The sequence below is a fragment of the Cygnus atratus genome, chromosome 6, assembly GCF_013377495.2.
Source record: "Cygnus atratus isolate AKBS03 ecotype Queensland, Australia chromosome 6, CAtr_DNAZoo_HiC_assembly, whole genome shotgun sequence".
Lineage (NCBI taxonomy): Eukaryota > Metazoa > Chordata > Aves > Anseriformes > Anatidae > Cygnus > Cygnus atratus.
The window spans coordinates 18,209,963-18,226,255 of record NC_066367.1 but is presented as its reverse complement, the minus strand read 5'-3'; the positions used below and the strand labels follow the sequence as shown (position 1 = coordinate 18,226,255).

General features: G+C 36.5%; 1 protein-coding gene across 1 annotated transcript in view; it reads right to left on the bottom strand.

Moving 5' to 3' along the window:
* Positions 1 to 16,293, bottom strand: part of OLA1 (Obg like ATPase 1) — a 97,429-nt gene that overhangs the window by 29,986 nt on the left and 51,150 nt on the right. Inside the window, exons 6-7 of the mRNA XM_035567750.2 lie at positions 10,557 to 10,637; positions 10,197 to 10,294 (exon numbers count right to left, since the gene is read on the bottom strand). Of these exons, the coding sequence (XP_035423643.1) occupies positions 10,197 to 10,294; positions 10,557 to 10,637 (179 nt within the window). The remainder of the gene's footprint in view (positions 1 to 10,196; positions 10,295 to 10,556; positions 10,638 to 16,293) is intronic.

Genomic DNA, 16,293 nt, shown 5'->3' with positions numbered 1-16,293 from the left:
CTCAATAGAACCCACACAAAAATAAACATACACTGGTGGGTTTTAAATGTCACGTCAGATATAGTGATAATAATAATGACCCAACAGATGTGAAAAGCAGGGCACACATACCCAAAGCATCTATTTTTTCCTTGATTTGAAAGAGCAACTTATTTGCTTCAAGGACTACATGCAAATTCTGTTTCTATGTTGTCTGGCTAACAATACTCATTCATTCTGAAAGGCACATGGCTCTATAAGTTAATAATAAACTAATAACTTCACATACCATAACTTAGGAATACACAATTCCTATCAAACATAATACTCTTTTAAATGTGATTTTGCACAATCCTACTAGATGATTTGTAAAGAAAAAAAAAGGGAGCAAAATACCCTTTACTTAAAAGAACAAAAAGTCCTATTTTCTAGCATAAGACCTGCTCATTAATGGGACAAATTCAAGCTAATCTTCTAGCTCATGAGCCAAACCATGGCATTTGTAGATCAGCCCCTACTCCTCTTTCCACGTCAAAACTCTCCTGAGGTTCCAATACGCAGAACAGATAACTTGATTCAGCTACAAGTATATTAGCATACAGCACTTTAATAGTAATGACAGAAGTGTAACTGGACCTTTTTAACTTATGTCACAAAAGGGGATACATTTCTACTAGTCAACAGTAAGCAGACAAACGCATCAGAACAGAGCATACATTTTGACTCTCATTTGCAATCAATGGATAATTTTTATCCCTGGGAAATACAACTGAGAAGACTATTTCACCTTACTCCCTTCTCTGGCTCATCAATGTTATTTCATGCACATAAAAATCACTGCAGTGAAGGTGGCTGTGCTTATAATATGCAAGACAAGTAAGGAAACTTCTTCATTAGCAATGTCTCTCATCATGAATTTGAAATGTGAAAGGGATTTTGACACCAACATCTACTGTCTTACATGCACAGTCAAATTGTTTTACTCCAAAATGAGTAAGAGTGAATTCACTGAAACTATTTACCATCCTGTAGACAGATGACAGCACTGATATGGTGGTTAGAACCCTAGTCTGTTCCAAAATCCCCGCGGATCTGCTGGTGGGGTTGTGTTGATGATGCTCAGAACTAGTAAACCTCAACTGGAACATACTGTAAATTCCAGAATCTGGTCCTCAGCATAAAGGCTGATTTCTTAAGTTGCTTTCCCTTCCCTGTTTGTCCTTTTTGTAACAAAGACAAGTGAGGAAAACTTTTTTCTTTTTGTCTTCTACTTTATCCATTTCAATGTTTAAGTTAGTTGATTTCTCTGGGTCTGAGCACTATGACAGAAAGGTGCCTACTCCCCTAAATAGAAGCTAGTCTGAATCTAATAACATAAGCCAATAAAAAGCAAGATGAGAAATCTCTGAAGCTAAAAATTTCAGCATAGAGCCTACGAAAAGGTATCAAGCTACTGAAAATACCCAACTCATTTAGCTGACAGTAAAAGTAATATGGGGCTGCTTGACTGTACCTTGTCAAAAGCTGTGCACTAAACTGCAATGACATTCAGCAAATGCATTTACGACAAAAACATTCTAAAAAAGAATCTATTCACAAGCTAGAAATCCTCATTTAGGCATGGGAGCAGCATGCTGTTTAGCCAATCAAGCCTGCGATACCAGTGTTCAGTGAAGGACCACAGCTACATACAGGCTACGCTTAAATCACTCCAGGCACATTTGGAAAGCCTTTGACAAAGAGGACTGACAGAACAGACGATACTTCTGCAGACGTCATTCAGGAGATGACTGACGTTATTCCAGAAAAAAAAAATTACTAGACAATACCAATATTTTTATTAGGTAACTTGATTTTAAAATAGAGAGCATTCCTCCACACCCCACCACCAAAAAAAAAAAACAACACATTTTTCTATGTCACCAGCAAAGAAGCTTTTAGGGAAATAGTAAAGAAAACTAAGGCATAAAGCACAAAATTCCCAAGTGTTGGAATGCAAGCTGCAGAAAATTAAAGTAAGCCTTTCCTTTTACACAAAAAAATTGGAAGAAAATTGAAAGAAAGAGGAACAGTCATTTATCAGCCTTTACTTTCTCCAACTATATTATGCAGTAACAAAAATCTACACTCAGACATATCTGTGTCTCAGATTTGTTTCTGAGCTGTTTGAGCATTCTTCACTTTTAAACAGATTGAAATTTGAAAAGGATGTTGTACCTCATGATACAGCCAGAGTCCATTTCATGTCATTTTGCAATGACTTTGCAACAAAGTTTGTCATCATCTTTGACTATGTCACCACATATCATTTTCTGTGGAAGTCCCTCTCTTCACTGCTTACTGAATGAAGCAAAGTTGTGTAATTAATTGATTTGACACCCAATGCCAGATTATTCTCTCCCCTAGTACTATATATCCTAAGTAGAATGTGTTTATAAATGGTGACAAAAATAGTTATTGAAAATTTCCAGTTTGAATGAAGACTGTGAAAATGCAAAGTTTCTCAAATGCTTACACAGGGTATACAAATAGAGATGCCCCCTTCTTACTCCTCACTGTTTTGGGCAACTTTATCAGCAGTTATGTTTTTGCCTGTTGAAAGCTAGCACCTATTGCTTTAGATTCTGCCTATGAAAACACAAGTGTTTAAACTAAATATCACACAAGTTACTTGATTCTCAGAATTGCCAAGGTAGACTCAAAATTATTACATTATCAGGTAGCAATTCCTAAGATTACGAGCCAACTATAAAACTGGTGGAGCATCTGAACTTAGAGTTGCAGTTGTTCAACACTACTCTGCAGCCACAGAGCTGTGTTTGAAGAGCTCAATGATGACAGCCAAAAAAGTGATGACAGACAAAATAAGACTCGAACAAACCCCAAGATCATCATCTGGAGAGAGAACAAGAAAAGGAACAGAAGATGGGAAGCAAATCTGAGTTCTTCAGAAAAGGGCTTGGGATAACATGCAGCTGGGTAAGACAGCGCTCGCACACAGAGCGCTGAAGTTGCAGAGAAGTGAGAGACACTTTCAGCACAGCCTTACTGATATGAAGTATTAAGTAGCAGCTCTTTTGCAGTACTCTGATAGCACAGTCAGCTTGAAGCACATGGATGGTCTCGGAGCGTACAAGAGACTCTCTAGGAGCTAACGCACTGAGGCCTGGGAGTGCTGGGCGGGTGTTTCAAGCTGCGGTATGGAGGGCTGACATCCGCACCCTTTGCAACGCTGCACAAACAGTGCTTCACTACAGCGGTCACCCTGCTCTCTCCAGTCCGCAGTACTTGGTGAGTTGTAGAATACCTTAAGGCTACCTTCATCTGCCTAGGACAGGCCTTGCAAAGAACTGGGAGGGTCCCTGCCACCACCACCCATTTTACCAGTTTCAAGACTCAAGATGTCCTAGGTGAATTACTGAGGCCCTATTTCCTGACTTCACAACCAGAGTTTTAGCCACTTCTAACTGCCACGTTGTAATTAAGTGGGCTGAATGCTTTGAAAGCAGCTTCACCATGCAGCATTGTCCATTTTTAAAACATCCCAGATGACTTTTTTTTTCTTTGAAAAGCTTTGCTTAGGAGCCAAAGCTTTACATGTGGCACACAGCAAACTTGGTATCAGAGATAAACCACTGCACTTCCGTGAAAATCCATCTAGATTTAGTAACTTCATAATCTATCAAAAAAAGAAAACCAAACAACAGAACACCAACTCATGTCCTCAGGAGAAAATCTCCTCAAATTTAACACTGAACAGTCTCAAAGGTTTAACCTCTTTATATGCCCCACAGCACCCGTACATGAGTGGAGCTAGATTTTTTTTTTTGGCTTGTTTGTGGTCTTTTTTTTGCCTTGTTTTGGGGTTTGAAGCAAGGTTACCCACTGGAGATGAGAGCACGGAATCCATCTTCCCTATGCTTAGAGACAGGTCTCCAGTTCCTGCTGCTACCCAAACAATATGCATTCACATTCAAATGGGCAGAGGAAGAGGCAAAGCAAAGCGGGAAGCCTGGTGAAAGAAATCTAGTCTGAAGGACTGGACTGGAACTAAGCCAGCAAGAATGGGATGAAACCAGAGAAAAGGGAGAGAATCTGGCAAAGGTCCAAGGAGGATACTTCAGCTAGGAAAAGGCTGGAGCAAAAAAAAGAAATGGGACAGACAGAACAACTGAATGAAAAGTCACTGGAAATGGTAAGACAGTGACAAGAAGCCAACTGGGAATGTCAGGCAAAGATGCCAGAAAGAAAAGAGATTGCAATTAGGTTGATGGGTAAGAAATTAATTTGTATTCATTAATTAATTTGTATGAGACATAATAAAGAATAGCTGTTTATTAAGCAAACAGCATGCACCATCCCCTATTAATGTATGTAAGTGCTCTATGGAAAACATATGCAAGCCTCTAGTTAAAACAAAACTGTGATGTAAGGTCTTCTGTCTCACAGGCAGCAAAGGTACGAGAGGAAATCTAAATTCTTATCTTGTTAACTCTGAATATCTGACTGTAAAATGCGTATGCCAAATGCCATTTATGCACAGATAATTATCCACTCATTACTTTTTAAAAAAAAAAAAAAAGATTTCAGTTGTAAGGCAGGGACAAGCATTACATATTAAGAAAAATTCTAAATTTTCCAGATCCATCAGCATAGAAGAGAACCTTAAATCAACTATATCAAAGAAGCTTCTCAATACCACAATTTATAACTGAAATTTAAAGAATTGTACATTCTTGAAAATGTACATACAATTTATCTGCCTAAACATCCATTACTACGTGACCTACAGTATATTTAAATATACACAACATAATCAGAAAATAAACGTAATTCAGAAGCTGAAGTTAGTGACAACAGCATTCTGCACTGACTTGGGTACCCTGCTACATGACCAATATGCTGGTATTGGTGAATAACTGTTCTAAAGGCTGTAGCTGGTTTAAGACTTCATGTGCCATGTCAAAAAGATGTACTTCTGTTTCTCTCTGCACTGCTAATGTTCATTACCTACAGGATCCCTCCTTTCAGGAGAGGAACTACGCTTAGATATATGGTCCAATTATTATTATTTTTTTTTAAGCAAAATCTGCAAAGTTCATGCATTTCAGACAGCTTTTGGAAAAGGCTGAAACATAGACAGTGGAAAGAGATGGTTTTTGTGGAACTAACATTGAGATGTTTCATATTTTTATTTAGTCACCATACTTTCAATTGTAAAGGAGGTGGAGCTGGCCCACAGCTGTTCTTTGTCTGTATTTCCTGTAAATCTATTTATTAGGAGAAGGATTCTTAAATATACATATTGTTAATATTGCTCATTAAAATGTTTTGTTTCATGATATGTCACACCAATGTTACCATTTTCATTAATATTTGCTTGTTTTACATGTCTTTTGGAAGGTTTCAAACTGAAATGTAGGTGAAATGCTATGGAACAATTTGTACTTTTTTTTTTTTTTTTAAACCATAGAGATCAAATATTCACTGCTAAGAAATCCAGGAAGAATCTATACAGAGAAAATATATTCAGGACTTCTCTAAAAGCAGACATTATTTAAGGGTGGATGGGGAAGTTTTGGAGCTGAAGGGTATTTCATGTTGAGTTGTGTTTGTTTTTTTTTCCAAGTTTTCTTTTCTTGTTTTTAACAGGCGTGCTGAAGACATGAAAACCTTCTGGATATCGTTTCTTTTCCTCTCAGTCCTCTTGCACTGAGTCCTCTGCACTCTAAGAGCACACGAAGTTACCTTGCTGTTTTGCTAAGATGGAGAACACACAGCTATCAGATCTATTCTAGCAGTGGACATGTACCCACAGAAGTAAGACCAAGAACATCAAGTCTCCAGTCACCACCAGGTGCTAACTTTCTTTCCTAAGTAGTCTAAAAGTGAAAGATTGAGCAAAGCAGATAAATTCATGCACAAGCCCATTGGGTCTTCCTTGTAGTTTACCCTTGACATTTTTTTCTTCGTGTCTTTTTTTTTTTTTGTTATATTTGGAACATCTGAAGCAATATGGAAAAGATGAATGAAAAAGGATTATTCACTCTCATACTACAAGATCTAAGGAGCATCAAATGAAATTATGATGTGGCAGATCCAAAACAAGCATAAGGAAGTACTTCTCCATATAGCACATAGTTAAACTGTGGAAGTCCTTGCTCCACGATATTGGGATGCCAAGAGTATACTTAGGTTGAAAAGGTCAATGGCTAAATTTATAGAATAAAAATCAGTCAAAAATTATTAACCATATCACATCTCGCTTAGTCAGTTCTACACTAACGGATTGCAAGAAGCTGGGCACATATACTCTGTTTGCTTAATCTGTACCTATACTCTTCCCTGGACATCTGCTAGTGGCCTGTCAGAAACACGATACCAGAAAAAATAGACCTTTCATCTCACCTAATTGTGGCTCTTCTAGCTTAAGAACATAACAAATGCTATAAAAATTAACAGGAAGAGGGTTATTCATTACAACCAACGCACCTTCTTTAAACACATAAGAATAAGATATGTGAAGAGTTACCCTATCCCATCACAACCCAACTTGTTCATTAACAAGATGCCTACCCTAACATTCTGAGAAAGAACCCTTGATAGTAATGTTAACATAAATTTGGATACTCAAGAAGTCTGAATTGTTTTAGAAAACAATATACAAAGATCTGTATCAAGTCTCAAACAACTTAATTGTGACACTATACATATTCCTAATTTCATGCTTCATATTAGCAAATCTTTAACATCGTAGTCAGCTATTTAAGTTGCATTCTATGCATAGACTGAAGAAAAAAAATAAAAATCAATTGTTTAGACCTGAAGAGTTGAGTCAAAAGATTAGCCTGACACATAACAATGTTTCTGGTGCCCACTGCAAAGAATCATTCCCAACCGCTGCAACGAACAGTATGCTAAGTACAGTCCACTACATCCACTTATTAATTAGCTCAACATATTTCATAATTCAATTTCATATGATCTGCTAAAAGCATCCTCTTCAGCAAGACCAAAACATAAACCTTTAATGAGGTGAAGGGCTGACAAGTCTTATGTCCTGAGTTTACTTTACATCTTGTAACTCAGAAAGCAGTTTTAATTGAAAAAGAATAAGCTCATTTAGAATACTATCACGATGAAGCTCAAATACACGCTTATCATGTTAAGGTGGTAATATAACCATATAAAAATCATTAGGATTTATAAAAAGAAGGGATTAAGTATTCACTTAGAGCATGGCAATATGTAGTAGGAACAGTTTCAGTGGATTCCTCTACACAACATCATGATTACTGTCATCTGATCATAACACAAGTGCAACTAACACAGCTGCCATGTCAGCTTCTCTTCAGGGGCTAGGTCTTAATCATAAATCAACTGAATGACTAATTCAACATTGTTAAAACCAGCAAGTAGCTGCTTGGAGCCATTCCAGTTTTTACATCTTTCAAAAGGTCAACACACCTACTCAGACACACAATAGTTCTATCTTTCACTGTGTTTTCTTCTTTTCTAGGATTGAAAAATAACATGTTAGCACTTAAATGTGTGTTTTAGCTAACAGTTAAAATGTTCATTAATTCTGAAAGAATGACCCACTAAAACAAAAAATTTTTAGTTTTCCTCTCATACCCACAAACAAAACACCTCTCCTCTTCTTTGCTGTTTTAAATACTTCTATAGTTGTAAAAGTCTTATGAAAACATTTTTACTGCTGAGCATTTCCTGCATTAACCTTATTTTTGTTACAGTAATATTACAAATTAGGCTCAGAAATAAACTTTTTCAAGTTGAACGACAAGTCTAAATGTGGCTTACATTTCAAATGTGTACCTCTGCCCCTCTAAATAGTAACAAAAATCACAAATTAAGTGGCATCTAACGGCAAAATATATTCTAATCATTTACATCTGCTTGCACAATACAAATGGCAAAGCCTACCGTTAGCATCCTTCATAGAAAAAATTTATTCTGCTCTTAAATATAAAAGCTAAGTTGCATAAACAGAGGATTTAAAGCTGTAGCAGAGTGGCTGAATGAAGGAAAATGGCAATCTTTCTGGTTCTAGTAGATGCCTTTCCCTATCACACAATGTTTCCCACTCATAAATACATGACAAATACTTCCTCAATCATTTTTTACGAGCAGGGATGCACAGGGGGTAGTCAATGGCTAGCTTGAGGGAAAATAGGAACAGCAGGAGGCAGAAACTGTACTGAAAATGGCTATGTGGTAAATTCTCTTCTGGAACATCACTCAGCTACCCAGGCTTTGATCTTTCGGCTACAATTACACTAACATCCATGAGATCTGGATATACTTTTTTAAAACTAAATCATTAATTGTAATAGAAACAGTTAAACCATTTCATTATATGACTTCTCAATTCAAACATCTGACTTTTTTTTTACAAATTAAAAATTGTAATTTATACAAAGATTTGCTTTCAATTGGGTTTAACTATGTCATCATCACAACCAGTCTCACAAAAAACATGGGGTGACTGGCGACAGCTAAATCACAGACTGGCGTCTCCTAAGTAGTCTGTCTACCATTAGGGTCTGGGAAATGGTATTTACTGTACAATTAGAGCCAGTGAGCTCTACCTGTAATCATCCAAATACAGGTGTGAGGATCCTTTTTGGACAGGGAAACCGATGCATCCATTTTCACATAAGCTTCCGCATCTGTACTGTTATAGCAAACCTTAGGAAACCTCAACGTTTGTACTTGGGGAAAAAAAAAAAAAAATCACCTAACAGAGCAAGTGCTATTACCCAGATTTTAAAGACTTTCCTGGATATAACCACTTTTAATGTTTAAACATTCCTACATACAAAACATTTAAAGAATTAATAAATTAACAACTATAAAATTTGACCAAACATGAAAAACTGAGATTATTACATCGTTTACCAAGTTCAATCCAAAGTCTGTGTTTTGGGGCTGACACGGGTTCCTATTTAATAGATTAAATTTTGTTCTTTAATACTAACACAAAATTTCTTGGAGTATCATAAGGACAGTTTTAGTTGCAGTAATTTCACAGAATTTATTCTAATGATTTATTGGAGTTAACCATCTGACATTAATTATTGTTTTGGCTTCCAGTCTATGAATGTTTATTTTTCAGTTTAAAGCCTTCTCACTCTTTGATATCATATGGAAATGAGAATTTTTAATGGAAAATTGAAACCATGTGCATCTAAGTACTTAATGAAGTACAGGGAGAAACAGAGGGTGTACTTTAGGAGAATTCAGATATTCCGCTTTGGATACTTTTGATTTGTTTGGATGAGTTACATGCATATATCTGTTCACAAACATGCGTTTATACATCTTCAAAGTATCTCACAAGTGAAGTGTTTAAAGATGTGAATACTAAAAAAATTAAAAAAGTTTTTTTTTTAAATATACTGCTATTGATTTTTCTTCATAGTATACTATTTAAACTGTTCCCTCCTCCACAAACCAAATATTTATCCCATATAGAGCTTCCTCTGACATGCTAAATGCTGTACTTCTCAACAGCAGATTCCCACCATATGTCTACCATTCTAGGACTGAATCTTCAACTAGTTCATTGAATGTCTGATAGATTGATTTCATAACCATAATGTACTTAAGTCATAATATTGATGTCAGGAATACGTGAACAAAACCTGCACTGTTTGTGGCATTAAAGACCATCAAGGCAGGACTATACACAGTAAGCAAAGTGCAAGCAGTAGCAAGGAAACAAGGAACCCAACTGCAAACAGAAGTGTACTGTTAAAATGTGCAATTTTGCCACAGTTTGAAAGCCTTCTGTGCAACTCACATAGCTTTACTCCTCTGGCATTCAATTCATTCCCTTGGAATGAAAAAGATGTCGTTCAGACGATCAGCATTATACAACAAGATAAAAATGTGTGTTTATTTAAATCTGTAGTTCTAAATCAAAGCTGTTTTCTTCATAGTTAATGGATTCACATAAAAATATAGGGAAGGAAAATATATTGTTTTCTATCCTACACTTTCATTCAGGGTTTCACCATATGCATTGTACTCAGCAGCATATCAGTGGGAGCACAACAGGCAAAAAAAAAGTGCAATGTTAGTTTTTATTCCTATTTTAATTAATATACTTTGATCTTAATGAGCAAGGAATTATTCGCCATTGAAAAAAATGTGAAATAGAAATAAATCTTGATATTTGACCTGAACACACTCACCATTTGTTTTTCTTTCTTATGTAGTCTTTTTCAGAGAGGTTAACCAAGTAGATCATTGGTTTTGAAGTGAAAAACAAATGCTTGTTCAAAACATCGATCTAGAAGTGAAAATACAAGAGGAGAATTTTAAAAACAAGTTATACCAACTTAATTTTAGGACTATTTTCCTCATGGCATTTCTGAGAAGGCTACAGAATTAAAGTTGAGTATGTAGATCACACTGACAAACACAGCACTGACTGATAAATTTAACATTCAGTACACTCTGAATATGAATTCTTTAAAAAAACTTTTAAAAGAGAAGACAGTAACAGGTAGCAAAATTAGAAGTCAATTCATGGGATAATACTTATAGCCTACCTCTTTGTCATTCCAATCATGATAGAAGCGGACAGCTTTCTTTTCATCTATTACCCAGGTTTTGATTTTGCACATTACGTCCTATGCAAGATCAAGAAAAAACAAAGTCAAAAACTCAGCTGGATATCAGACAATTCTCTTCCACAAACACGGCGTGTATACATTAAAATTCAAAATGTACAAACGAATTAAAAATTAGCATCTTTTAAAAACAATTTTTACTACCCCAGAAAAATAAAAATTCCTGCTTTGAGTCACTAAAGAGAAATAGCAACTACTGAAGAAATACAAATCACATAATCAGAAAGTTAAATACATACTATCCAAGTATCATCTCTCGCCATCATGAAAATTAGCAGAGCTCATAAAACATATGTAAAAATTGGTACATTTTAGATTGCTTTTCAAACTCAGTAAGATGCGACATTTCAGCATCCAGCGGGAGAGACCACGTACAATATAAACATGCCATTAAGAAAAGGGAATGGGTGGGGAAAAAACACCACGAATATATTTTTTTCGATTGTTAGCAAAAGAAATTGAGCCTATTATTGATGATCCACCCTTCAAGAAATTAATTCAAATGGCCAGAGCCCTTTTTATTCCGCATTAATTTTTTGCCAACACCTTCTCCCTCCCCCCCAAAATGAAACCTGCCAAAGCCTCCATTACACAATGGCAAGAGCCTTGCACTGGTGACCTCCAACCAGCTGCATTCACTTTCAGAACATCTCTCTCTGCAGGAAATCTAAAGGCCTTTTAGTTAGCAAGCTAGTGTGCATTCAGAAGGAGTAACTGCAGGAAGAGCCCAATGTGCTTTGTTTCTCTGGCCTTTCTTCACAGAAAGATTAATCATCTGTGAAATGGAAACGGCAAACAGCAAGTGACACAAACTGAACCCTTCAAGCCTTTCCTCATCAGTTTTGTGGTGCTGAATCTGAAAGCTGCGTGTGGCACGGCTCTCCTTACAGGCAGGTGTTAATAAAAGGCTCTTGGGTCTGAAAGGTCAAACTTGGCTCTTCTAGGAGTAGTACATTTCAGAGTCGATTTTTTCTGGTAGATAATTTATGATCATGCTTTAAATAATGCATTTTTGGGGGTTATAATTGACACAACGGAGAATTAAGGTATTTGAAATACAAAGAAGCGTTCCCGAAACCGTTGCGCGCACAAAATTTTTTACACTTAACACTATGCGGCTGAAGCACATTATAAACCACCACAAATAACATCAGTATTTACTACAGTCTTTCCTAGTCAAGCACTTGCTGCAGCGAAAAACAAAGACAAAGCTCTTCAAAATCTTCAGATCCTGATTTGAAACCCTCCAGGAACATGACTCCCCACAGATTTTAACAAGGAAGGGGCAAGCTAAAACTTTTAATGAAATCTAACATGTTCTGACGAAGAATAATCACTTTTACTCTCCTATAAGTGAATTTCACTCATAAATGTTTAAAAGTGGCTAATATAACACCATTTCCTACAAGGAGAAGATCAAAGTGCTATATTACAAATGCATTATGATTAAAAAAGCACTGTGCAGCTTTGCTATTAACTGTTCTTTAAACCCTAAAAGGCTTCCCATAGATCTCACTTGGCACTGCATATACAACCTTTGACAAGTAATGTAGACCATTTTTATTCATTGCCTAAAATTGTAGGCAATTATGTGCGTCACACTGGCCACCTGCAAATTCTGAATGCCTGCTCCAGTTGTCAGAGCAAAAAACTAATGTCGGAGGGGATTAATCTAGGGGGAGAGAGTCCTCTTTAATGGCTCCAGCAGGTGAAATGGCCCAGCTGGTTACTGTGATGAGTGGCCAGAACAGCTTATGTAGAGACATGCAACAAGATTACACATAAAGAAAACCACGGTGCCATCTTATCTTTAACCCTATCTGCTTTTTATTTTTTAATTAATCACTACAAACGAGGCAAGGGAAGCAGTTCTAGCAATAGGTGCCTTTCATTTAAGATCTTTATCTTCAGCTTTTGTTTAAATAGACAAAAAAAAAATCAACGCAATCTCGAATTCCTGTCCAGCAGTGAAGGAATTCTGACTACCTGGTATTTCAGGTTTTTAAATAATTCTATAGGCACCTACCACGTGGTTCTCGGCATTACAATTCCCGTCCAACAGCAACTCATTATCGCATATAAATTAGAGTCAATAAAAAATTTACAGAAGAGAACACTATAGCAAGAGTTGTCAAAGCCAATTTTTAGGCTTAAGCAACAATAAGGTTTTTTTTCAATCTGACTGTAAGGGTAGCTACATAATGTGGAACCTCCAGAAAATTTCAAGAATCAATACAACAAATAACATTTGCTCTTTCTAAAGCATATCTAAGCACAGAGATGTCAATCAGAGATTCCCTTCCCCATTCAACTGGCTACTTATAGCTACATGTCTAAGCCAATTTTGAAACAGACCTAATTTTTCAGAGTTCAGTTTGAGGTACCCAACTTTATGCAGTTCACAGCTGTTGTTCCAGAGGAATAATTGCGTGGCTAACTTCTACAGAGAAGGCTAACCAACCCAACCTGCTGCGCAGAACTGACAGCTGTATGCATGCAAGCCTGCTTCAGTTTTACAGAGAAAGTGGCGAAGTATTGGAAAGCTTTCTTTAAAAAAAGGACAAACTTATTAGCAAACATAACATCTATGTTCAAAGCTGGTGAGGCAGGAAGACACAAAGAAAAAAAAGTGGAAATGATTATTCAGAGTCAAATTTTCTCTGACAGAGTACCAGGACAGCTGCACCCAGCAGAATTTAAGGCAGGCAGCCCACAACTCATATGACACATGAGACAGATGAACTCCGATTCCCCTGCACCAGTGGCGGTGTCCCCTTTACATAAGATTTAATATGATCCCTTAACAACAAATCTGTAAAGCGCTAATAACAATATGAATAAAGGCAACTTTTCCCACGTATTTCCTGTTCTCTCAGCCACCCCAAAACTCTAAACAAACACGCAAAAAGCATGTTTTCAGGCTGTATTTAGCACTATTTTTACTTTTCTTAATTGTTTCTATTTAGGCCTGGCGAAAGAATATGAACTGACATTTTTATCTTCACTCTCATTTTAACAGTTATTTAAACACTTTTAGTCATTACTCTAGTTAACTCAGAGATGCTTAATAACAGAACACAGAGCAATGATCCACTTTGTTTCATTAAGTCTGGCCTTCCCAGTTGTGTGCTGCGAGGCCAATCTGTCACCAGCAGAACGATCCCCTTCTCCTTCCTTGATGAGAGGGGGACTCTGGTTCCGTTTTTCAGATAGCAACATTATACCAAGCATCATTTAAGAACACCATCAAAAAAGCCTCCAAAATCCAATTTAGTTACGATTGTCAAAGCACATGAAGTACAGCAAACATCATGAATATCAAATACCACTGTTTTAAACATTAGATCATTTCTGACTATACCCTTGGCAGTATATTTAGCACATGTGGATACTTGGTATATTTAGCCATATGCAGCACAGAGATTTTAATTTAGGTCCTGCTCTCCTTTTCAAATGAAGGCAAGTAGTCAACCCAGAAATGTTAAGCAGGACCTTAACAGTAAGTCCCAACAGTATAAAATACCATAAAGAAATACATTTAAATTGCATTTAGCAGATTTATCAAGACATGCTCATGAGACACTACTGTGTAGAAAAATGTGCATATATTAATAAACTCTCTGGATGGATGATAGTTATAACATGTGCCAATGCCAAATTCTTCTTACAGCGTGAGGGACTAAACTAAAGCTTGGAAAACTCACTTGCCTACTTGGCATCAGAGAATTGTGAGGTTTTTGTTGGAAATTAGCAGGGCATGTAATTAACTTCCGCAAATTTAATAAAGAAGTAAGCAGTCGTGAGGATTATCACTTCACACTTCAAAGTGCAAGTGAACTCTCCATGATTTTGCAGGCAGTGCAAAAGTCTTCGCTACTACAGAGACTAACTGTGAATACAGGCCTCTTTCCTTCCCCCAGACAAGAGATTTCTAGGAAACAGGGTGCTTCTTAGCACCTTGTTCGCCTCAGTACTTCCAAGATGTAATGACTGACCAACTACCTGTGAACACATCTGCTTTTGAAGTGTTTAATTAAAATATTTCAATTTAGGCATTGCTATACTGAAGTAGCAACATGGCAAATGAGGTGAAATTGGCCAAATTCCATCAATTTCACTGTTGTGTTCCTCTGAAAAACTATAAGGACTACCTAAAACATTACCTGTAGCTCTTAGTTAGCGTCCCTCATTTCATACAGGCTGACAGCATAGCATGCCAGCAGGAAAGGTAATAGTGTAAAATTAATATATTCAGACTTCCCTAAGGAATCTGGCTAAGTGACATAAAAGTGTTTAATTAAAAAACAAACACTGCATACACTAAATGCCATCAACACTACCTAACTAGTAGGTCTAGAGTGTAATGTAGATAGAAAATCTACAGTGTGTTTCCAGTGGTGCTCCAAATAAATTACTTGCATATTGCTACTTAACTTTCATCATCGCCCTAAAAAAATAATGAAAAAGACCGTTTTAATGACACAGATTACAAGAATAAATGACTAAAAACATGAATCACACATGTAGTGACCAGACCTGTCAAACATTGTTTGCTTTCACTAAATCTATCATTAGAATAAATTCAAGCTCATACGGGTAATGGGTGGGGGACAAGGAAGGGTGGACAAAGTATTTACTATGTAGAGGACCTGCCCCTTGCAAGAGAGACTAAGACTTGAAGGTTACAAGATTAGGCTTTAGTTACTGTACTGTAACTAAAAAGACTAATGAAGTCTTTGAGTACATAAATACTAATGTCAAATGTGAATACTTTCACGCTTATCTGATGAAATACCAAAAGATGGGAGAAAAATTATAAAAGGTATTAAAAAAAATGCTTAGATACGAAGATTTCACATGCTTGAATCTCACCAAAAAGTCAGGGCTTTTCACACTAGCATGCAGAAAACATGGCTGAAAGCTGAAGGTTGACAAATACAAACTAAAAACATGTTTGTTTTTTTATTTATTTCTGAACAGTAAAGTTAATTAATCACTGGCACGGCTTATTCAAGTTACAGTAATTTATCTCTCCCTAGAAAATATTTAAGTAAAGGTTATTCCCCCCCCAAAAAAAAAAGTTTAAACACACCTGTGAGAATTAAACTGAGATATGCAGGGGATCAAAACAGATCATTATTATTCCATCTGCCTTTCAAAATAGCTATGGTGTTTATTTAGTCACAGGTACAAACTACTCTATTTGAGGTAAAGAGTAGTCCTAGCCAGTTAAACTGTGCAGCTCCAGGAACAATGTATCACACCCACAACAGTTTCCTTGTTAACACAACGAAATGTATGGTGATCGCAGTCCTGTTCATAGCTTTCCTGGGAAAATCTTTTTCAGTTCTAGCTAGCATAGCCTCATCTCTGTACTTTTCTGAGAGGTTTCCTGGTGATGTAGAAGAGCAGGACTGAAGTGATAAAGAAAGAATTTATTGTAAAAGCAATGTTTAGAAAGGCAGTATTTTTAAAAAACAAGTCAGACAAATTTTGCAGTTAAGAAAAGGTTAGATTGTGTTTTTCAAATACGTTAAGTGCTTAAATAAGCTGTAGCAGCCAGGTGCAAGAAAGAGAACAAGTCAGGTACTGCATCAACTGGAGTGACAATGAGCTCCTCTGTGGTACAAAACAATGTCTAATCTCTTAAAATTCC